General features: G+C 30.5%; 2 protein-coding genes across 2 annotated transcripts in view; one reads left to right on the top strand and one right to left on the bottom strand.

The window, feature by feature from the left end:
* Nucleotides 1-4,976: 4,976 nt before the first annotated feature.
* On the bottom strand, nt 4,977-19,587 carry LOTGIDRAFT_144381 (hypothetical protein; the record flags this gene model as incomplete). The annotated part of the gene is made up of 19 exons (XM_009055180.1): nt 4,977-5,535; nt 7,177-7,274; nt 7,456-7,534; nt 7,843-8,070; nt 9,375-9,695; nt 10,911-11,108; nt 11,701-11,766; nt 11,969-12,133; nt 12,384-12,515; nt 13,034-13,130; nt 13,407-13,530; nt 14,060-14,173; nt 15,383-15,606; nt 15,844-15,976; nt 16,101-16,238; nt 16,613-16,705; nt 17,107-17,184; nt 18,949-19,122; nt 19,432-19,587. Coding segments are annotated over 19 exons (3,177 nt in total), but the record flags the coding sequence as incomplete, so codon positions are not given.
* A 1,203-nt stretch (nt 19,588-20,790) lies between these two features.
* The window catches only part of LOTGIDRAFT_175058 (hypothetical protein), a gene marked incomplete at both ends in the record, with an annotated part of 12,992 nt that continues 7,258 nt past the window's right edge, over nt 20,791-26,524 (top strand). The window contains 15 exons of the mRNA XM_009055179.1: nt 20,791-20,868; nt 20,970-21,090; nt 21,214-21,317; nt 22,072-22,261; nt 22,458-22,535; nt 22,893-23,008; nt 23,279-23,360; nt 23,627-23,746; nt 23,992-24,140; nt 24,328-24,400; nt 24,613-24,885; nt 25,133-25,272; nt 25,522-25,578; nt 25,796-25,927; nt 26,098-26,134. Coding sequence (XP_009053427.1) covers nt 20,791-20,868; nt 20,970-21,090; nt 21,214-21,317; nt 22,072-22,261; nt 22,458-22,535; nt 22,893-23,008; nt 23,279-23,360; nt 23,627-23,746; nt 23,992-24,140; nt 24,328-24,400; nt 24,613-24,885; nt 25,133-25,272; nt 25,522-25,578; nt 25,796-25,927; nt 26,098-26,134 — 1,750 coding nt within the window. The remainder of the gene's footprint in view (nt 20,869-20,969; nt 21,091-21,213; nt 21,318-22,071; nt 22,262-22,457; nt 22,536-22,892; nt 23,009-23,278; nt 23,361-23,626; nt 23,747-23,991; nt 24,141-24,327; nt 24,401-24,612; nt 24,886-25,132; nt 25,273-25,521; nt 25,579-25,795; nt 25,928-26,097; nt 26,135-26,524) is intronic.

Here is a 26,524-nt window from a genome sequence, read left to right as displayed (position 1 = left end):
GGATATAATTTTAAAATCTGAAATTGATTTAATGAATGTTTTTAAATATTTTGACTTACAATAATTAGCTTTTCACAATTACAGATTCCTCATCCAAATTTAGTTTCTTTTTAAAAACAAAACCTTATTAAAATATACATCTAAAATAAATTCTTACTGCTAATAAAATTGAGTGACCTGATCATGTATATCACCAATCTAAATAAAGGTTGAAATCTAACAAGTAAAATCTATCATGTACACCAATATTTGAATAATTCATGTTCAATATTTACCTGAGTAAATATTCAGCAAGTAGATTATAAATTTTAAAATATTGTCAACTTTACGTTTATCAAGTACAAGATAAGTTTTTACAAGTTATACTCCCTGTAAATCTCTCTGTTAATATCCAACTATAAGATAAGTTTTTACAAGTTATACTCCCTGTAAATCTCTCTGTTAATATCCAACTATAAGATAAGTTTTTACAAGTTATACTCCCTGTAAATCTCTCTGTTAATATCCAACTATAAGATAAGTTTTTACAAGTTATACTCCCTGTAAATCTCTCTGTTAATATCCAACTACAAGATAAGTTTTTACAAGTTATACTCCCTGTAAATCTCTCTGTTAATATCCAACTATAAGTTATGAATGAAATAGGTGTATTCTTAAAACTTTATTCAAAAATTCATATTAAATGTTAATAATGAAATAAAATGAAGAAATTGCTAAAGATTTATAGTTGTTATTATATATCGAAATATTATTTATGAATAATTGAAATATCAATCAAGAATTTATCTAATAAAAATATTAAATTATAAAATATAAATTATGAATGGAAGAGCTGACATAATAAAGAAATAAAAAGTAAAATAAACAAGAGAATACAACCTGGTCTAGAGCTAGTATAACTATCTATGATGACGCCCCCTAGTAATATATTACTAAGACAAGACACAGTATAATATTACCATCATGTCAGCCAGAATACTGAGACAGCCAGTTTCCCTACCCTCAGCTTTATGTCCCCTCTCTTCTGTACTTTGACACCAGGCAGGTCAGTTAGAGACAAGATGATGGGTGAACCCTATTTTAAACTATAGGGGAGTTTGAACCAGTATATGAGAGGGTCTAGATTAGATTACATTCTACCTGAATCAACAGAAATTGATAGGAGATAAGTTATAGATTCATAGTCTTACACGTCACCTAATATACCTGTACAACCCCTTACCCTGGTAAAATGGTTTAATCCCCAAACTTTGGCCGCGATTACAGAGATTCGAGTCTGTATAAGTTTGTCAGATAAGAAGTTGTCACAAGGCTTTGCTATCATCAAGATATAATTTGAAGATCTAAACAAACAATTATTACTTATGACCAATGGACTAGAGGGAACGTTAATGACTATCATCTATCTATCAGCTAGAAGTTTATCAATGTTTACTTAATGATTTGGTAGTGTTCAAACTTGTTAACTCAACAATATCTCAAATTTAACGTTAAATTATCAACTTAGACCTTGTATTACAGATAACTTATAATAATTCTAAAACTCACACACAAAATATAAACACTTTAAACCAGGCAACATCAAACAATACTAACGATGTTAATTAATCAATTATCAGTTATCAATTAAAACATTGATCAATAATCAATCATTATTATAATTAGTTCATCAACTGATAATATAATATCATGTTTCATTATTTTAACTTAGTACAGGGTAGGACAACAGGAAATACATCAACTGATAATATTTATATTGGATGCAGTACGGTGTTGCATGTCTTAATGAAGGCACTGGCCTGGGATGGTCACAGTACTAGATATTGATTATGTGAAAATTAGATGTTGGATGTCTGTCAGAGTCAGAGGAGTTGCCATGAAATGATTTTACAGGATTTAAATATGTTGGACACCAGCCTCCCTATTTTAGTTGTAAAGTGTTTGAATTGTGGGGATGATAATAATATATATTATGATAGGATATCATTTTAAGTTTGTTTTGAATTCAGCAACTGGATAAGAGACAACATGCTAAATTAATCTAAAATACAATTCCTTCGTGTCATGTGCTTCACATCACCTTGGTTTCTCAATTTAACATCCATTTTATACAGATAATATAGCTGATTACTGTTAAAACTATGATATTCACCAGGAGATAGTACACTAGTAATTATTGTTAGTAATGCCCATCACAGTACAAATAAAAACAGAGACTTGGACTTAATGTTCAGCTATTTGGAAGATAAAAGTGAGAATATCGCCTAAAAACCTAGTAAATTTGAGGTTTTTTGTACCGCATTAAGATGAAACTAGGTAATGAAGTTAAAATAAAATAAATTATCTATAATTATAATCAGTAAGATCAAACAATGAGAGATTGATAGTCAACTGAACTTTAACACGTTAGTATCATTGTTATTAGATAGCAAGTTAACTTTGTTACATGTGAAATTTGAACTGAATCTTGTGATATAGGTAATCTTGTATCTCGAACATCAGATTAGATAGAAACTCAACAAGTTCCAAGTTCATTTTCTTTAATCATTATTCAGTTATAGTTGACGCAGTCTATTGTTCATTTTATTTCAATCACTATACCACTTATTATTCCATTTTATTGTCAAGTTTTAAGTTTATTATATAATTGTGTGATGGGAAATTGACAAAATCTCAAACTCAAAATTCCAAGTTTAATCTGTTCAGTCATTTTTCAAATATAGTTATCACGAGCCATTTTATATTCACCAAATAATTCACGCAATTTTATACATTCTATATATCAAATAAAAACTTGATACTCGTATACTTCTATATCAATTCAATATACTCAATTAGACTCAGCAAGTATAATATATATCATTCTATATATCAAATAAAAACTTGATACTCGTATACTTCTATATCAATTAAATATACTCAATAAGACTCAGCAAGTATAATATATATCATTCTATATATCAAATAAAAACTTGATACTCGTATACTTCTATATCAATTAAATATACTCAATAAGACTCAGCAAGTATAATATATATCATTCTATATATCAATTAAAAACTTGATACTTGATACTTCGTATACATTCAATATACTCAATTAGACTCAGCAAGTATAATATATATCATTCTATATATCAAATAAAAACTTGATACTCGTATACTTCTATATCAATTCAATATACTCAATTAGACTCAGCAAGTATAATATATATCATTCTATATATCAAATAAAAACTTCATACTCGTATACTTCTATATCAATTCAATATACTCAATTAGACTCAGCAAGTATAATATATATCATTCTATATATCAAATAAAAACTTCATACTCGTATACTTCTATATCAATTAGACTCAGCAAGTATAATATATATCATTCTATATATCAAATAAAAACTTGATACTCGTATACTTCTATATCAATTCAATATACACAATTAGACTCAGCAAGTATAATATATATCATTCTATATATCAAATAAAAACTTGATACTCGTATACTTCTATATCAATTAGACTCAGCAAGTATAATATATATCATTCTATATATCAAATAAAAACTTGATACTCGTATACTTCTATATCAATTAGACTCAGCAAGTATAATATATATCATTCTATATATCAAATAAAAACTTGATACTCGTATACTTCTATATCAATTCAATATACTCAATTAGACTCAGCAAGTATAATATATATCATTCTATATATCAAATAAAAACTTGATACTCGTATACTTCTATATCAATTCAATATACTCAATAAGACTCAGCAAGTATAATATATATCATTCTATATATCAAATAAAAACTTGATACTCGTATACTTCTACATCAATTCAATATACTCAATTAGACTCAGCAAGTATAATATATATCATTCTATATATCAAATAAAAACTTGATACTCGTATACTTCTATATCAATTCAATATACTCAATTAGACTCAGCAAGTATAATATATATCATTCTATATATCAAATAAAAACTTGATACTCGTATACTTCTATATCAATTAGACTCAGCAAGTATAATATATATCATTCTATATATCAAATAAAAACTTGATACTCGTATACTTCTATATCAATTAGACTCAGCAAGTATAATATATATCATTCTATATATCAAATAAAAACTTGATACTCGTATACTTCTATATCAATTCAATATACTCAATTAGACTCAGCAAGTATAATATATATCATTCTATATATCAAATAAAAACTTGATACTCGTATACTTCTATATCAATTCAATATACTCAATTAGACTCAGCAAGTATAATATATATCATTCTATATATCAAATAAAAACTTGATACTCGTATACTTCTATATCAATTCAATATACTCAATTAGACTCAGCAAGTATAATATATATCATTCTATATATCAAATAAAAACTTGATACTCGTATACTTCTATATCAATTCAATATACTCAATTAGACTCAGCAAGTATAATATATATCATTCTATATATCAAATAAAAACTTGATACTCGTATACTTCTATATCAATTCAATATACACAATTAGACTCAGCAAGTATAATATATATCATTCTATATATCAATTTTATACTTGATACTCGTATACTTCTATATCAATTAGACTCAGCAAGTATAATATATATCATTCTATATATCAAATAAAAACTTGATACTCGTATACTTCTATATCAATTCAATATACACAATTAGACTAAGCAAGTATAATATATATCATTCTATATATCAATTTTATACTTGATACTCGTATACTTCTATATCAATTAGACTCAGCAAGTATAATATATATCATTCTATATATCAAATAAAAACTTGATACTCGTATACTTCTATATCAATTAGACTCAGCAAGTATAATATATATCATTCTATATATCAATTTTATACTTCATACTCGTATACTTCTATATCAATATATAATATGTTGTATGTGTATTTTGATAGGTATGTTATATGTATTATGTGTTTTTTGATAGGTATGTAATATGTAGTATGTGTATTTTGATAGGTATGTAATATGTTGTATGTGTATTTTGATAGGTATGTAATATGTAGTATGTGTATTTTGATAGGTATGTTATATGTTGTATGTGTATTTTGATAGGTATGTAATATGTTGTATGTGTATTTTGATAGGTATGTAATATGTTGTATGTGTATTTTGATAGGTATGTAATATGTTGTATGTGTATTTTGATAGGTATGTAATATGTTGTATGTGTATTTTGATAGGAATGTAATATGTTGTATGTGTATTGTGATAGGTATGTAATATGTAGTATGTGTATTTTGATAGGTATGTAATATGTTGTATATAGTATGTAAAAGTTTAAGAAAGAATGAACAAAACTTACAGCATGAGCAATCTGATCTGATTTCAGTCCGTCAAGATGTTTACGTTCTGGAGTATTATTTTTACAAACACCATATTGAGGCTCCGTCCAACATTCAGTAACAATCTGTATTTCTCCGTCAGCCTCCATAGTTTCCATTTCTTCTTCATCATCTTCGGATATGCTAAAAAATAATATCACACAATATATCAGATACAATCAGATACAAGATCTATAGAGTACCTCTGATACGTTACAGAATAATATATCACAATATATCAGATACAATTAGATACAAGATCTATAGAGTACCTCTGATATGCTACAGAATAATATATCACGATATATCAGATACATTTAGATACAAGTTCTATAGAGTACCTCTGATATGCTACAGAAAAATATATCACAATATATCAGATACATTTAGATACAAGTTCTATAGAGTACCTCTGATATGCTACAGAATAATATATCACGATATATCAGATACATTTAGATACAAGTTCTATAGAGTACCTCTGATACGCTACAGAATAATATATCACAATATATCAGATACATTTAGATACAAGTTCTATAGAGTACCTCTGATACGTTACAGAAAAATATATCACAATATATCAGATACATTTAGATACAAGTTCTATAGAGTAACTCTGATACGTTACAGAATAATATATCACAATATATCAGATACATTTAGATACAAGTTCTATAGAGTACCTCTGATACGTTACAGAAAAATATATCACAATATATCAGATACAATCAGATACAAGATCTATAGAGTACCTCTGATACGTTACAGAATAATATATCACGATATATCAGATACATTTAGATACAAGTTCTATAGAGTACCTCTGATACGCTACAGAATAGTATATCACAATATATCAGATACATTTAGATACAAGTTCTATAGAGTACCTCTGATACGTTACAGAATAATATATCATAATATATCAGATACATTTAGATACAAGTTCTATAGAGTACCTCTGATACGCTACAGAATAATATATCACAATATATCAGATACATTTAGATACAAGTTCTATAGAGTACCTCTGATATGCTACAGAAAAATATATCACAATATATCAGATACAATTAGATACAAGATCTATAGAGTACCTCTGATACGCTACAGAATAATATATCACAATATATCAGATACATTTAGATACAAGTTCTATAGAGTACCTCTGATATGCTACAGAAAAATATATCACAATATATCAGATACAATTAGATACAAGATCTATAGAGTACCTCTGATACGCTACAGAACAATATATCACAATATATCAGATACAATTAGATACAAGTTCTATAGAGTACCTCTGATATGCTACAGAACAATATATCACAATATATCAGATACAATTAGATACAAGATCTATAGAGTACCTCTGATATGCTACAGAACAATATATCACAATATATCAGATACAATTAGATACAAGTTCTATAGAGTACCTCTGATATGCTACAGAACAATATATCACAATATATCAGATACAATTAGATACAAGATCTATAGAGTACCTCTGATACGCTACAGAATAATATATTACAATTAGATACAAGATCTATAGAGTACCTCTGATACGCTACAGAATAATATATCAATAGAATTAGGTAATGACACAATCAGCAAAATTAAAATCAAGTAAACACATTCAACAACTCGCATGGAAATGTTCAAACAAGTGGGATCAAAATCAAAGATCTGAAAAGGTTACCTCATGTAAAGCTATCCATGACTATACATAATTTCTTTTCTTAAAGTACAGATTAAGATATGATTAATACTGACCTTTCTCTGGTTGTTTTAGTGTGAGGTGGAAATATTACATATTGTACAACACATTTACAACAATTATCATCTTCATTGTTATCATTGGTATCACCATCCTGAAATATATCAAAATACATATCACTTTGATACAATGTGCGTTTTAAAAATGAGTTGGAAATTGAAAAAGAGTCAGTTAATATTTTTGTCTTGACAAAATTTTCTCAATTGCACACTGCAAAGATTCATTTTAATACAAAGTATATTTTGGAGAAGGAAAAGGGATATAACTCTTCTTACCATCATGTCGACCTCCAAAACTAAATTAACCACACCAGATTCAGCAGCCGCGAAATGAAAACCTTCTTGTAGACGTAATCTGTAAAACATGACAGTTGAATTTCAGAATAATGAGAAAGTGAAGATTATAATCAACTTTTGCTAAAAGTCTCAAGTTTTATTCTAAGATTTTGCTGAAACACACGAGAACATTGACCAGAGACCTTAAGTGGCACAATCTTCATTTTTTTCCACATTAAATAGGGGAATTTTGGCCAATAAAATATATTAAAATAATAATATTACTCTATGAAAACCTCCAAATATACATCAAACTAAATATTTCACTTTCCCTTTCTACTTTCACTGGTTTTCTCCCCGACTTCAAAACTTTCTCAAAAATCTTACTTTGTTAAAGTCTGTAAAACTTTGCCAATAAAGGCCATTCCAACTTGAACCTTAGAAGATTGTTGAATCGTCCAGATCCATCGTTGATGACAGAGATAATGTGACAACATACGAAACATACTGCCAGCTGATAGCGTAGACACAGACATCTGGGGTGTGATAGACACGCTAGCCTCATCTTTAGCTGGATCATCTACTATCATCATATCTCTTGGTACACGATTATATCTGGAATAATATAGTAGAGTTTTTATTATACCTGATTGTTCTTAGTTAGCTGATCTGAGTTGAAATAGAGTTCTATATATCCTACTGTTCTGTATCTTATTGGACTAATGAAATAGAGTTTTATATCCTACTGTTCTGTATCTTATTGGACTAATGAAATGAAATAGAGTTTTATGTCCTACTGTTCTGTATCTTATTGGACTAATGAAATAAAATAGAGTTTTATATCCTACTGTTCTATATCTTATTGGACTAATGAAATGAAATAGAGTTGTATATCCTACTGTTCTATATCTTATTGAACTAATGAAATGAAATAGAGTTTTATATCCTACTGTTCTATATCTTATTGGACTAATGAAATGAAATGGAGGTTTATATCTTACTGTTCTGTATCTTATTGGACTAATGAAATGAAATAGAGTTTTATATCCTACTGTTCTGTATCTTATTGGACTAATGAAATGAAATGGAGGTTTATATCCTACTGTTCTATATCTTATTGGACTAATGAAATGACTTATTGGACTAATGAAATGAAATGGAGGTTTATATCCTACTGTTCAGTATCTTATTGGACTAATGAAATGAAATGGAGGTTTATATCCTACTGTTCTATATCTTATTGGACTAATGAAACAAAATGGAGGTTTATATCCTACTGTTCTGTATCTTATTGGACTAATGAAATGAAATGGAGGTTTATATCCTACTGTTCTATATCTTATTGGACTAATGAAATGAAATAGAGGTTTATATCCTACTGTTCTGTATCTTATTGAACTAATGAAATGAAATAGAGTTTTATATCCTACTGTTCTATATCTTATTGGACTAATGAAATGAAATGGAGGTTTATATCCTACTGTTCTATATCTTATTGGACTAATGAAACAGAGTTTCATATCCTACTGTTCTATATCTTATTGGGCTAATGAAATGAAATGGAGGTTTATATCCTACTGTTCTATATCTTATTGGACTAATGAAATAAAATGGAGGTTTATATCCTACTGTTCTATATCTTATTGGACTAATGAAATAAAATGGAGGTTTATATCCTACTGTTCTGTATCTTATTGGACTAATGAAATGAAATGGAGGTTTATATCCTACTGTTCAGTATCTTATTGGACTAATGAAATGAAATGGAGGTTTATATCCTACTGTTCTATATCTTATTGGACTAATGAAATAAAATGGAGGTTTATATCCTACTGTTCTGTATCTTATTGGACTAATGAAATGAAATGGAGGATTATATCCTACTGTTCTATATCTTATTGAAAAACCTGCCAACTTACCGAACGAGTATTTTCTCCACTGGTTTAATCAACAGAGTACAACAATTTATTTCAGCCCAATCTCTCATCAAGGGAGACTTTCTCCGAACTTTCTTCTGTACGTCTGAATCTTTGGAAGGGCTCTTCTTCTCTGCTTTCTGGGTCCCTCGGTGTGGGAATTTTAACCCCTGAAGTTTGACTAGAAGGGCATCTACTACCTGTTTCCTGACAGAGCTTGGTGTCCCTCCGAGAAACGCCAAGCGTAAAACCATACAAGGTCCTTTCAGCGATATTCTGATGACACGTAAAACACAGAAATAGGACGGCGGTGATTTGTCATCTCTATAATTAATTGTAAAAAAACATGTTTACTTTCAAAATGTTGGTATTTAGTTAAAAGGGGAAGTTAGAATATTTCTTTTCTTGTTTCTAATCCAACTAATGATGACAGAGATGAGCTAGTGTGCAATAAAGGAAATTGTTTCCAAAACAGTAACATATACAACAATGGACAAAGAAACATACAATCATGACAGGTCAATACAGTCAAATCAGCTCTAGTTTGACAAGACTGGTAAATACAGTCTAGAGCTCTAGTTAGACAAGACTGGTAAATACAGTCTAGAGCTCTAGTTAGACAAGACTGGTAAATACAGTCTAGAGCTTTAGTCTGACAAGACTGGTAAATACAGTCTATAGCTCTAGTCTGACAAGACTGGTAAATACAGTCTAGAGCTCTAGTCTGACAAGACTGGTAAATACAGTCTAGAGCTCTAGTTAGACAAGACTGGTAAATACAGTCTGGAGCTCTAGTCTGACAAGACTGGTAAATACAGTCTAGAGCTCTAGTCTGACAAGACTGGTAAATACAATCTAAAGCTCTAGTTAGACATGACTGGTAAATACAGTCTAGAGCTCTAGTCTGACAAGACAGGTGAATACAGTCTAGAGCTCTATTCTGACAAGATAGGTAAATACAATTAAATCAACAGTCTAGAGCTCTAGTCAGACATAACTGGTAAATACAGTCTAGAGCTCTAGCAAGACATGACTGGTAAATACAGTCTAGAGCTCTAGTAAGACAAGACTGGTAAATACAGTCTATAGCTCTAGTTAGACAAGACTGGTAAATACAGTCTGGAGCTCTAGTCTGACAAGACAGGTAAATACAGTCTAGAGCTCTATTCTGACAAGACAGGTAAATACAATCAAATCAACAGTCTAGAGCTCTAGTAAGACAAGACTGGTAAATACAGTCTATAGCTCTAGCAAGACATGACTGGTAAATACAGTCTGGAGCTCTAGTAAGACAAGACTGGTAAATACAGTCTAAAGCTCTAGTTAGACAAGACTGGTAAATACAGTCTAGAGCTCTAGTCTGACAAGACAGGTAAATACAGTCTAGAGCTCTATTCTGACAAGACAGGTAAATACAATCAAATCAACAGTCTAGAGCTCTAGTCAGACACAACTGGTAAATACAGTTAAATCAACAGTCTAGAGCTCTAGTTAGACATGACTGGTAAATACAACCAAATCAGCAGTTTTGATACTTACTGAAACTTAATATATGACATATTTTCTTTTAAAACGAAGGTACACCATTCTCGTAAAGCTGAGTTTAAAGAAGTTAAAGCTTGCATACACCCAATAGGATGAAACCTGCCACTAGAGTTAGGTATATGAAGATATTTAGGTAATGGCATATCATGTTCTAAAACCAGACCAATTCGATGACAGTGCATCCATTTTTGCCTGAAATTGTTTGAAGAAATATCAAATTTAGCCTTTTTTAGCACCATAAAACTCATTGACGTAATTGATAAAAACAAAGTTTTCATGTGAACACTCTAACAGCAAATCACTGTTATTTAAGGGAGTGTAAAATGTAACAGGAAATATCAAGTTTATAGAGGAAAAGTTGTATTAACATGTAAACTCAAGGGTTAGGGTTAGGGAAAAGTTGTATTAACATGTAAACTCAAGGGTTAGGGAAAAGTTGTATTAACATGTAAACTAAAGGGTTAGGGTTAGGGAAAAGTTGTATGAACATGTAAACTCAAGGGTTAGGATTAGGGAAAAGTTGTATGAACATGTAAACTCAAGGGTTAGGGTTAGGGATAAGTTGTATTAACATGTAAACTCAAGGGTTAGGGATAAGTTGTATTAACATGTAAACTCAAGGGTTAGGGTTAGGGATAAGTTGTATTAACATGTAAACTCAAGGGTTAGGGAAAAGTTGTATTAACATGTAAACTCAAGGGTTAGGGAAAAGTTGTATTAACATGTAAACTCAAATATATTGCTCGTTTTTAAAGCAAGAAGAAATTACTTGAACACTACTCACCAAATATTAGTATCCAACATGACTATTGGCCTCCAAAACGAAGCAAAATTGGTCAATGCACTGTCTCTAAAATAAATATCAAAGTAATATTATACAAGACTAGAGAAAAATCATGAGCAACAAAAACATTTCCAATTTTCTTAAATACAAGAGAATATTTCTATATAAACATGACAATAGACAACTAGGTAAGAAAAATATTTTTGTATTATACTTTCAACAAAACACATAAAATATAACTTTAACTATGATTAAAAATTATACTTACTTCAAATTAAGTTGAGTATTTAACGTTGCTGTACTGGACGTTTCGTTGAATTGAGACACCATAAATAACGGTATACCATTTCGTATTGACTCAGGTATTTTATAATAATTAGTATTAGTACTAAATGATTGAAGATGAGCTAACAGTTTATCTGTTTGAGATACACTGAAATAAGAATGAAGTTTTACACCCTACAGTTCCTAATTCTATTGAGCTCATACAATAAAACAACAGTTTTACATCATACTGAATTCAAAACAGACTAAGTTTTAAACCTTACAGTTCAGTATTTAATTTGTACCTTAATAAACTTATAAAATGAACCATGAGTTTTACATCTTATTGGCCAGATTCAAAGATACAAAAGAAAACATAAAAGTAGCCTATAATACCAATGAAGGGCAAAAAATGTTACCTTGTAATAGTCTGCCAGAATCGTTGAACATTAGCTGATCTATAATGACTACGTATTGTTAATTTCTGACATGTTATCTCGTGTAAAAATGCGTAACTTCCTTCGATTATAACTTCAACATTCGTTTTATGTCTGTTAAAAATAAAATAACTCAATTATTATATTAGAAAATAACTTTTAATAACCAAAAACATCAACACGACTAGTTGGAAAATGGAGGTTTATCGAGTAAACAACAGCTAGTTGGAAAATGGAGTTTTATCGAGTAAACAACAGCTAGTTGGAAAATGGAGTTTTATCGAGTAAACAACAGCTAGTTGGAAAATGGAGTTTTATCGAGTAAACAACAGCTAGTTGGAAAATGGAGGTTTATCGAGTAAACAACAGCTAGTTGGAAAATGGAGGTTTATCGAGTAAACAACAGCTAGTTGGAAAATGGAGGTTTATCGACAACAGCTAGAATATAATACTAAAACTCATCTCAAGGTCAATCTAAAAGTCACAATTGCTGCTGGAATACAGGATTTTAATCAGAAACTGGAGGGTTTCCTGTAATTCATCGTGCGATCACAAAAACTGTAGCTTCTAATATTGACTTTGTGATGGTTACATCATTAACCGCTTACTTTTAGAACCTCTTAGATACTTACACACTACTATCTAGAGGCCAAACTGATCTTGCTACGTATTCTATTCGGACATACTGTCTCCATGGAAACACCATTTTAACTTCTATTGTATTTCCACCTGAAATTTAATATCAAATAGTTTTAAAGTGATTTTACCAATAATCTTATAACTTAAAGAGACAAGGTCAATAAGTCAGAAAATGTTTATCATTTCAATATCACAAAATAAAAACCCTTTTAACACAAACAGCTGGTATAGTGTATAGGGTATATAATGTTTTATTTTATTTACACTCAGTATTCAAAGGGTTAATGGAAATAAGCACACCAAGTATCGTCAAAATTCTCTCAAATCTTCAACATAAGTTCATCTATATCAAACATCTAAACTTACCATTTATAATTTTAACTTCTTTAATAGTATAGCCCTCTCTTAGTCGTAATGATATAACACTGTCTATACTAGCTAATACTATATTCTCTAGATGTTTCTTACGAACATTGTCTAATCCTGTCTTCTTACCATCTAGTGGTCGGGAATATAGCCTCCTATAAAATATATTATTATATATTTACAGATTATAACCTTCTATAATATAATATAAAAATACAGATTATAACCTTCTATTATATAACATAAAAATACAGATTATAACCTTCTATAATATAATATAAAAATACAGATTATAACCTTCTATAATATAATAAAAAAATACAGATTATAACCTTCTATTATATAACATAAAAATACAGATTATAACCTTCTATTATATAATATAAAAATACAGATTATAACCTTCTATAATATAATATAAAAATACAGATTATAACCTTCTATTATATAATATAAAAATACAGATTATAACCTTCTATAATATAATATAAAGAAAAGAAGACTGAAAAAGCCTAGTAATGTATCCAATGATAGTAAAAGAAGACTGGAAAAGCCAAGCAATGTATCCACTGATAGTAAAAGACTGAAACCACACCACAGAACCCTTGAGATAAAAAATCTTACTTGTTGATCCAGGCAAGAGAAAATGGAACATCTTCATCACTATGGTGAGTTAATTCATATTTAAATCCTTCCAATCCTTTCTGGAAGTTCCAGAAATACAGAGCTTTATGGTAAATATTGGGCTGGAAACTACTCGAGTCATCCTGAAATACAGAGCTTTATGGTAAATATTGGGCTGGAAACTACTCGAGTTATCCTGAAATACAGAGCTTTATGGTAAATATTGGGCTGGAAACTACTCGAGTTATCCTGAAACACAGAGCTTTATGGTAAATATTGGGCTGGAATCTACTTGAGTCATCCTGAAATACAGAGCTTTATGGTAAATATTGGGCTGGAAATTACTTGAGTCATCCTGAAATACAGAGCTTTATGGTAAATATTGGGCTGGAATCTACTCGAGTCATCCTGAAATACAGAGCTTTATGGTAAATATTGGGCTGGAATCTACTCGAGTCATCCTGAAATACAGAGCTTTAAGGTAAATATTGGGCTAGAAACTACTCGAGTCATCCTGAAATACAGAGCTTTATGGTAAATATTGGGCTAGAAACTACCCGAGTCATCCTGAAATACAGAGCTTTATGGTAAATATTGGGCTGGAAACTACTCGAGTCATCCTGAAATACAGAGCTTTATGGCAAATATTGGGCTGGAAACTACTTGAGTCATCCTGAAATACAGAGCTTTATGTTAAATATTGGGCTGGAAACTACTCGAGTCATCCTGAAAAACAGAGCTTTATGGTAAATATTGGGCTGGAAACTACTTGAGTCATCCTGAAATACAGAGCTTTTTGGCAAATATTGGGCTGGAAACCACTTGAGTCATCCTGAAATACAGAGCTTTATGGTAAATATTGGGCTGGAAACTACTCAAGTCATCCTGAAATACAGAGCTTTATGGCAAATATTGGGCTGGAAACTACTCGAGTCATCCTGAAATACAGAGCTTTATGGCAAATATTGGGCTGGAAACTACTCGAGTCATCCTGAAATACAGAGCTTTATGGTAAATATTGGGCTGGAAACCACTTGAGTCATCCTGAAATACAGAGCTTTATGGTAAATATTGGGCTGGAAACTACTCGAGTCATCCTGAAATACAGAGCTTTATGATAAATATTGGGCTGGAAACTACTCGAGTTATCCTGAAGTTAGAGATAAAACATTTCACCTAAACGCTAATAAACAGAGCTTCTATCATGTTGAATTTGACACATTTTGATAACATCAGGGGCAATAACTCTAAAACAATCATTTGAGATCTATGATCAAAACTAGTTTCATCAAAATCCAGATTCTAGTGCACAAAACAGAAAAAGTGGGGTTTAGAGTTAATTATCTTACCACTTTAGGACAGGAAGCAATATAGGCACCGAATGTAGCCGTGGCAAGAAACTGCATGAGTTCTACATGTGGTACGTGTCCAAAACCATATTGACCGAAATCTGGTTGATTACTACCGATCTTGAGGAAGGAACAGGAGATGGTACTGTTTCTAATCTGTGTCAGTAATGACTCAAATAAATTAGCGTCTGGTAATCCGACTAATCCATCAGTTATTACTATTATACCTACAAATATAAGATAGTATAAATTATACCATAATAAAGCATAATAAAATATATTCTGCAGACTAAACTCTGGAACTGTATGAGATGAAGGTTAAAAAGATGCTAGTAAATATCATCTAATTAATTTCAATAAATCATTAAGATTATTATGTTATGTAACTTGGAAACAGTTAATGTCAAATTATTACGTGGCCAGTAGAGAGACTGCTAGTGTTAGAAAGATAAACATCAACTTACCAGCACAAGAGTTTTCAGGTAATAGTTGTAAAGATAAAATACCATAACGTAACATATTGACTAGACCAGCTTCTGGTGTCATAATTAATTCATTCTTCTTTAATAATACTATATCATCATCTTCTTTTATATCCTACAAAAATAGATCAGACATTGATACAATAAATACATTAACATAAATAAAATAGAATATAACGTCTCAACTATAGGGCAATTATTCAATAAATACAATTTATTTCAGACAAATAATAACAAACATTAAAACTTACTGAAAGAGTTAAAACTGTTCTAGAAGCTAGATATAATGACTGTTCAAATATTTTTAATTTTTCTTTCACAGATAACAAAACTTCTTCAACATTTTCTTCTGTTATCTGAACACCTTGTACTAACACCTAGTTAAAATATAATATCAAATTGACAAAATTCTAAACATTAACTTGTGGAACACGGACGGGTAAAAAATATTATTGATTTATAACATATCTATAATAAACCAATGGGGTTGTCCACTCTAATTCCAGGTTAGTCTTCTGATCTGCATCACTGACAGTTGTTGATTCTGTATCTATCTTGACCTCTAACTTACTAAGCGTTCTGAGACCCCCAATAATGACTCAGCTCTGTTTATAACATTGTAGATATAATCTAATAGTTTATACTGAACCTGATTGAATACTCAATGAAAAGCACTGACCACTAACTAACTGTCCCAGGTTACCCACAATGGTGTGATTGTAATAGGAATATTAAGTAGTATATACTATACCTGATTACGTTTCGACTGTATAATTGGAGTTTGGACCATCACTGTGACGTATAATTCAGGTTTAAATATAAATGAACTTCCTGGTATCTGAAACTAGACAATATTTTATGTTGTTATAAACTCAACTAAGGGGTAACAATCAACATCAAGGGAGTCTGAGAGACTTCATGGAATATCAAAATAGTGTTTAAAAATAATCAATACCCACTTTAGACAGTGAAAAAGTTTAAGTTGACAAAAATTTGTTGAGGTATGGACTCCAATCAATTTGTGAAACTAGGACCTCAAATGTACAATTGGGTTACAAAGAGTAAAATGTGCCAACTAACTGAATGTACAAAAACTCGAAGATAAGAACTTAGGTATCCAGTCCACAAACTGGTCCTTGAGGCATGTAAACATAACTATTATCTTCAGCTACTATGCTGAAATTTGCAAGCAATATCCACATGGACTATCTGGATATGTCAGAAAAAAAACAGAAGTCTACTTACTGGTTTCACCAATCCTCTAATACAGTTATTTAATGTTGACAATAGATCATCATATAAAACTTGGTTTTTATCTAAATCCTATATAACAGATATAATATAATATTACAGGAGATAATTTACCACGATATATTATAATATTACAGGAGATAATTTATCACAATATATTATAATATTACAGGAGATAATTTACCACAATATATTATAATATTACAGGAGATAATTTACCACAATATATTATAATATTACAGGAGATAATTAACCACGATATATTATAATATTACAGGAGATAATTTACCACAATATATTATAATATTACAGGAGATAATTAACCACAATATATTATAATATTACAGGAGATAATTAACCACAATATAATATAATATTACAGGAGATAATTAACCACGATATATTATAATATTACAGGAGATAATTAACCACGATATATTATAATATTACAGGAGATAATTTACCACAATATATTACAATATTACAGGAGATAATTAACCACGATATATTATAATATTACCGGAGATAATTAACCACGATATATTATAATATTACAAGAGATAATTTACCACAATATATTATAATATTACAGGAGATAATTTACCACAATATATTATAATATTACAGGAGATAATTAACCACGATATATTATAATATTACAGGAGATAATTTACCACAATATATTATAATATTACAGGAGATAATTAACCACGATATATTATAATATTACAGGAGATAATTAACCACGATATATTATAATATTACAGGAGATAATTTACCACAATATATTATAATATTACAGGAGATAATTTACCACAATATATTATAATATTACAGGAGATAATTTACCACAATATATTATAATATTACAGGAGATAATTAACCACGATATATTATAATATTACAGAAGATAATTAACCACGATATATTATAATATTACAGGAGATAATTTACCACAATATATTATAATATTACAGGAGATAATTTACCACGATATATTATAATATTACAGGAGATAATTTATCACAATATATTATAATATTACAGGAGATAATTTACCACAATATATTATAATATTACAGGAGATAATTTACCACAATATAATATAATATTACAGGAGATAATTTACCAAAATATAATATAATATTACAGGAGATAATTTACCACAATATATTATAATATTACAGGAGATAATTAACCACGATATATTATAATATTACAGGAGATAATTAACCACGATATATTATAATATTACAGGAGATAATTTACCACAATATATTATAATATTACAGGAGATAATTTACCACAATATATTATAATATTACAGGAGATAATTTACCACAATATATTATAATATTACAGGAGATAATTTACCACGATATATTATAATATTACAGGAGATAATTTATCACAATATATTATAATATTACAGGAGATAATTTACCACAATATATTATAATATTACAGGAGATAATTTACCACAATATAATATAATATTACAGGAGATAATTTACCACAATATGATATAATATTACAGGAGATAATTTACCAAAATATAATATAATATTACAGGAGATAATTAACCACAATATAATATAATATTACAGGAGATAATTCACCACAATATATTATAATATTACAGGAGATAATTCACCACAATATAATATAATATTACAGGAGATAATTCACCACAATATAATATAATATTACAGGAGTTGGTGGATAAACCAGAGGTTGTATCTTTAATTTCAGTTAAAATGGTATTTGGTTATCATAAATACAATAAATCCAGCTTTATGGAAACACGCCCAATCAACAGATATATAAAATACTTACTACACTAATAACTGAAGGGCTGATATCGAGTATAAAGGCAAGACGGTAGATAGAAGCTAGAAATGTCACGAAGGTATGAGGTTCAACACAGACGTTATATGTTTTATCTGGAGAGAGTGGAGTATTATCTGAAGGTATTACTGATACTAGACTCAATTCATATCCACCAATAGGCTGAAAATATACACAGAGAGTACAAATAAGTAAAAGCCAAGGAATTGAAATGAGATGAAATTTCAAGTATTTAGATGGCTTAATTCTTATTTAATAAGGCTTTTCAGACTCCTGAGGAGAGGGCATGGCCCAATGGCCCTCCCCTAAATACGCTACTAGCTTCAAGCATCCATCTGAATAGTAGGCCTACTGGTAACTTTGTGAATATCAGTCACTATAATCTACAGTTAAACTTTAAGATAAAATATGGACATCTTATTCTAGTCATCTATAAATGTGATTCTGATAAAAAATTCTACTAAATCTTACCAATTCTAGAGGTAACTGAAATCGAACTTTAGACTGAATATTTTTAAAATACCAGGACGCTCGTATATTCCTCGAGACACGGCATCCTTTCTGCATCAAAACGTAAATATCTTTCGCTAGAAGTTCTTCCGATTCTTCTTCAACCTCTGTCTGTGGTTCTCTCCCCTAAATGGAAAAATATATTATTTGACAAAAGCTCAACATATGAAAGCCTTTACTCCAATATCTCATATTTATGATGAGGAAAGCTTAATCTATTTAAAAGCTGCCAATACGCTGGATTAGATAATTGTCAGAGTGGATTAAGTACAGTACCCCATAATTAGGTCAGCGCACATCCAATTCCATAATGGACAAATTGACACAAAACAGCCATAGTGCCATTCAAATAGTGTTACCAGTTGCCTTTACGACTCCATTGCAACAGACCAGAGCCAGAGGTGCAGAGAGAGACGTCTGGGGTGGATAGGAAAGTAGTTTTGAAATGAAGTTGCTGTTTAAAATATGCATACCACTTCAGTATTTTCATTGCTGTCATCATCCATATTATGCTAATTATGAAATATTGGGAGTTGTCATGGATACAAATGGCACATTTCAATGAAATTTGTCCTGAAAATTTGTTACCCAAATAAAGAGGGTAGAGTTTAAGTTTTATCTCGATTAACAAGTCTGACACTAACAGGGAGGCAACTCTCATCATTTTATACTACTTCCGGTTTCTAGAAATTTGTTTATTTTTGCGAAATAGTAAAGAAATTGTTAATTATGCCGAGAAGGAACGATGGAGATGGAAGCGGGGGTGAGAAGAGAAAAGGGGCTAGTTTGATGAATCAGGTAAACCCTTATTTATCTGTTTTCATCCATCGGAAAAGTTTTATTGAGACATTTTTGTTGCTCTTCTTCATTATGTCATAATGATCTCGACCATTGATAATAATAGGTCAGGTCTGTCGTATGCAGATCATGTTGTCATTAGTCATCATTATAACAATTAGACCCTACATCTGTAAAAATATTAACTCTACACCTCTTTTCACATTCACAATGATAAGACTATCTCTACGAATTCCTGTAATAAAGTACCCATAGCTCATTCTTTTATATATTTGTCTCTTGAGCTTTACCACTACAGCGTTGGCTGCTAGAATATTGTGGAGAACATATTTAAATCAAATTCATTGGCATCTTTTTAATATATTTTTTCTGAGTGGAATAGATCAGTAACAAGCGATTGACGTCCCCTCGGCCATTAGGAAACTTTTCTGTCTCTATTGTTATCAAACAAGTTTTCTACCACCACAACACTCCCATTCTTATGACATTATTTTTAAGCAATCAAAGCATGTCATGTAGAACATGTGTCTGGATAACAATAACAAATTGTGGGATGTCATATGCGAGGAGGCTGTCATTTTGCTCCATTGTTGGTCACCGGTACAAAGTTTTGGATGCTAATGAACTGTGTTGAGGATACACAGTCCTCATCAGGACAGTTAGTTTAAAGTAACTATGTATATATGATTGTATATTATCAGCTTGGTATGGGGGCTATGGAAGATGAGATATATGGGTCAGATGATGATGGTGATTTAGAAGCAGAACTAGCAGAGTTAATGGGGGGAGGTGGCCCAAAGAAAGTGGCACCAAAACGTAAAGGTGATACATTTATAGATACAATACAAGATTTCAAAGCTACATTTAATATTTGATTAAATAAAGATTAATATTTAAGAAATCAGTGGAAATGAAATGATTAATTATAATCTATGTTGTTTGAAGGTAATATGGTAAATTTAAGTATGATCGATAAATTAGCAGCTGATACTATGAAATATATTGATGATGATGTTGATGTATCTGATACTGAGGACCCTGATTTATTGGTAAGTTACTACTGGTCTTAATTCAATTATAGTAGATACCATAGTCTGAAATTTTTGTTTTTATACTAGTTTAATACTACAGGATACATGGGTCAGAAAGTTAAACCAAAATATTCACCTTGTGATTTTGACCTATAGTAAAACCAGACATAGTAAAACTTGACATAGTAAAACGTGACATAGTAAAACTTGACATAGTAAAACTAGACATAGTAAAACGTGACATAGTAAAACTAGACATAGTAAAACCAGACATAGTAAAACTAGACATAGTAAAACTAGACATAGTAAAACTTGACATAGTAAAACTAGACATAGTAAAACTAGACATAGTAAAACCAGACATAGTAAAACTAGACATAGTAAAACTAGACATAGTAAAACTTAACATAGTAAAACTTGACATAGTAAAAACCAGACATAGTAAAACTTGACATAGTAAAACCAGACATAGTAAAACCAGACATAGTAAAACTTGACATAGTAAAACTTGACATAGTAAAACACTTGACATAGTAAAACTTGACATAGTAAAACCAGACATAGTAAAACCAGACATAGTAAAACTTGACATAGTAAAACTAGACATAGTAAAACTAGACATAGTAAAACTTGACATAGTAAAACTTGACATAGTAAAACTTGACATAGTAAAACCAGACATAGTAAAACCAGACATAGTAAAACCAGACATAAAACTTGACATAGTAAAACTAGACATAGTAAAACTGGACTACTGTTTTGTTTGTTTCAGGCTGAACTACAAGAAATAGCTGATGAAGATGATGATGATGAACCAGCACCGAAACAATCCAACAGAGCACCAGATGTAGTTCCTCCTGTACAACCTAGATCACAACCTGTACAACCATCATATCAACCAACTGTACAATCATCAACACATAAACCAGTACAGCCACCCCCCTCTAATGATATGATTTTCAGTAAGTTTTTATTCAGAATTAAACACTTTGTATAGTGCGCCTGCCTTTCTTATGAGTTGTTACTTCATAAAGCGTTAAGAACTATTTTTCTCTTTGTCTCAAATATTGCTTTCAAATGGTTTCAATTGTGATTTTTTATTGAATATGTTATATATATTAACAGATGAATATATAAAAATGTTTTGTATTTTTACAGTGCCAACAACTAGTGGAGCAACAGCAGGACATGTTGAACCCTCTACATCCCATAATACTAGTACCCCGCCTGCTATAGGTAGGTAGTCTCTACATCCCATAATACTAATACCCTGTTTGCTATAGGTTCCCAGCCTGTCAAAGTCTCCTTCACTGCATTACATTAATTAGGCGCTAATCTTATCAAAAGATAGAAAGTTAACAAAAAGATTATTTTAATTCATCTTATTGTATGATATTTATTTTCTTCAGGACAGTCAATAGTTGAAATCATGAATCAGTAGTTGAAATCATGAATCAATAGTTGAAATCATGAATCAGTAGTTGAAATCATGAATCAGTAGTTGAAATCATGAATCAGTAGTTGAAATCATGAATCAGTAGTTGAAATCAGAAATGAAACCACATTTTACTGAAATTGCCATTTATATTTCAGATAAAGAGACCCACCGAATGTTGGCATCACGAAGAGATCAGTATAAACAGGCAGCGTTAAAATCTAAACATAGTAACGACATCGCCACGGCTACTAAATATGTTAAAATAGCCAAGGTAAATATTTATACATTTGACATTTTGTTCAACTTTGAGGAGGGGGTTATAGCTTAGTTAGTTGTGATGACGGAATTTATTTGGTTATGTCTAATGGTGGTCATGGATTCAGATCCTGGTTGGTGGTGAAAGTCTGGTGACCTTCAATAAATCCTCATTATTGCAGTATTACTCTAGTCTCATTTATAACAATGTTTTGAAGTTTATCTCGTACAATGTTTTTATCTGCTAGACTCTAAGATTATAATAATTATAAATTGTGTTTTCTAGCAATTTGATATGGTTATAAAAGCTTTAGAAGAAGGAAAGGAGATAGATTTAAGTCAGATGCCACCCCCTCCCCCACAAGATGGTAAATTATTTTATATTTATGTGTTGAATAATTTGTATTGTTGAACAATATTTCTAGTCTCCGATGTCCAGACTATTCAAAGCTGAACTTAGACAGAGAAGGACTGAATGATAGAGGCTACAATATTTCTTGTTTCTGAAACTTAGAATCAGAATATACTAATAATAACTATAGCACTGTATTTATAAAATGTCTAATCTTGTACTGGAACTGGAGTTAAGTTATAGAGAATAAAACCCCTGATTCATCACAATCTATATTTACAGTAATCATTGAAAAATCTGCTCCACCATCACAACCTCCAGTACAGAGAGCAGCAATGCAGGCAGCACCAGAAAAACCATCAGCTGATAATCTACCTGAATTACCTACTGCTACTAAAGAAGGTAGAGTAATTACTGTGAATTTATATTTGATATATGATTTATATTTCATGTACTGTATTTCAGGGGTCAACCTAACATCCCACAAAATTTAAACCATTGATTTTGTGATTATAGAATAAACAGCTAGAAGTATTAAAACAGAACCTTAAACATGTTGTTACTTAGAACTTCATCCTGTGTGATCTTCAGACAACAGATATATTTAAGCCTGTGTTCCTATATAATATATATAATTGTTATTGTAGAAGAGAAAGCAATATTTGGAGCACCAGACGAGCCTAAAACAGTGATGGAAGCTTTAGAACAAAGGTTAGAGAAATATAAATTTACAGAAGCACAAGCTAAAAAAGATGGTGAAAGTGGAAAGGCGAGAAGAATGGGGAGAATTGTTAAAGTAGGTCTTTCACTATTAACCTTGTCTCTTGGACGTATCTTTAAACTTGGATTTCATTCTAGTAGTTCCTAGAGTATATTTTTTACCAATGAACATCACAAAGATACTAGTTGGGTCATTGACTATTTTTTTCTTTAAAAAACCCATCTCATATTTACATAACACCAATCTATTGTTTTTTATTCAGCAATATCAAGAGGCAATCCGAGCTCAGAAAGCTGGTAGAGCTGTAGATTATGAAGAATTACCAACTCCTCCAGGTAAGTTCGTCTTGCAATTAATAAACCAAAATGTTGGATTGTCCTTTGATTCAGTTTTGTCCTCAACAGTGACATTTGACTTTGTTTTTCAAACTGTAGTTTTATTCACCTTATAAATCGTATTTATTAATGAAGTATTTCAGAGAGTCTACATATTTTTAATCATATTCATTTATTCCCTGTTGGTATGATATATGTACTTTTGATTGCAGGTTTTGCACCAATTCCTGTGGGTAAACCATCGCCCTCGAAAACATCCCCACAGAAACCAGCCCCCAGCAGTACAGCTGGTAGTAGTGGGGGACCTGGGCAGCAACCAGCAGCAAGTAAACCTCCAACACATGGTGCTGTGGGTGGGACAGCACCCTCAAATCCTGGCCCCTCCCTACAGCCCCAGCCACCAGATAGATCTGTCTCGCCTCGGAAATCAACGTCAAATATACATCATGATAAATCACCTGGTCAGATAACTAACAGAGGAGAATGTAAGTTGAATTTTCTAAAATCTTCCTATCTTACTGCACCAAACATAGTAATCAAGTTCTGAATTTGAGAGTTCAATCCCTTAATTTTAACAATAAAACTTTGTACTGCATGATTTATAAAGGTACAAGTATATATTAACAACTGTTTTTTTTATCAATCATTGATTCATTAAATCAAGCAATAATTGTCTTCGAAAGTCACTGTATCATGTATTTCTATTGAATATTAATCATTTTTATTTTACAGCTGTAAGAAAGAGTCATTCTAAAGCTGATCATCAATTAGTCTTTTTAAAAGAGAGATACGAAGAATTTAAAACGTGTGCTTTAAACGCCAAGAAAAATAATGATTTAGAATTAGCCAAGAAATATCTTAGAATAATGAAGGTGGGTAAAATGGGGTTTGTTATCTGAAACATTGTAATCTGTAACATTAATTTCATTTCATTAGGCCTGTCTAGGCTTGAGGTCGGTTACGTTAGGATCAAATTGTCAAATTGAAAAGTCATCTAAATATTTAGTTTACCAACTGATAGAGCTAAATTGCTATATAAGTGAATCAGACAGTGGAAATTATTTGAACTATAACCTATTACTGTTTACTGTAATATATAAATATGATATTTATATTACTAGGGTTTAGAGCCAATGATACAAGCAGCTGAATGTGGTTTACCAGTTGACTTATCTCAGGTTGGTATTTTATTCTCTATTTTTTAGTTCATGTTTTCTATACTATATTATATATTTATTCTGATATTGTTCAAGAAATGTCTCACTACTGTTAGTTTCTGGCAAGTATGAGACATCTTATCTTTGATTTAAGCTCAGGCCTGTGCTATGAGAATGTCCTCATGTAGCTGGAAATTCACTTTACTTGATTTTCAAGTTAAATTCCTCTATTTTTAAGGTACCGAAATCACCGAACATGCCTGACTCTGATGACAAGTTTACGATCGTGTCACCAGAAGACTGTGTACCTACAGGAGACAGGACAGAAGTTTATCAGAAATTGGAAGAAAATCTTATACAACAGATTCGGGTATGTTGGATCTTGTTTTTTATGTTTATGTCAAAGAGATAATCCTAGAGAACTTGGGTTTTTATCCCCATAAAATCAGTACCAAGAGGAGTAGACAGGTTTTTATGAACATTTGTAAAAAAATTAGTTTTTGTACTTGATAATAATTTTGACTGTATCTTTTTTTTTAGACGTGTGTAACAAATGGTCAACATTATACTAAACTAGGTGATGTTCCTGCTGCCTCTAAGTAAGTCTTACAATTTAACTTAAATAATTCTTAAACAGCTAGACAGCCATTAACTTTCTCTTAAATATATCTTAAACAGCTAGACAGCCATTAACTTTCTCTTAAATATATCTTAAACAGCTAGACAGCCATTAACTTTCTCTTAAATATATCTTAAACAGCTAGACAGCCATTAACTTTCTCTTAAATATATCTTAAACAGCTAGACAGCCATTAACTTCTCTTAAATATATCTAAACAGCTAGACAGCCATTAACTTTCTCTTAAATATATCTTAAACAGCTAGACAGCCATTAACTTTCTCTTAAATATATCTTAAACAGCTAGACAGCCATTAACTTTCTCTTAAATATATCTTAAACAGCTAG

This window comes from Lottia gigantea (assembly GCF_000327385.1).
Source record: "Lottia gigantea unplaced genomic scaffold LOTGIsca_236, whole genome shotgun sequence".
Taxonomy (NCBI): domain Eukaryota; kingdom Metazoa; phylum Mollusca; class Gastropoda; family Lottiidae; genus Lottia; species Lottia gigantea.
The sequence above is the reverse complement of the archived record's forward strand: the minus strand, read 5'-3'. Positions and strand labels throughout refer to the sequence as shown.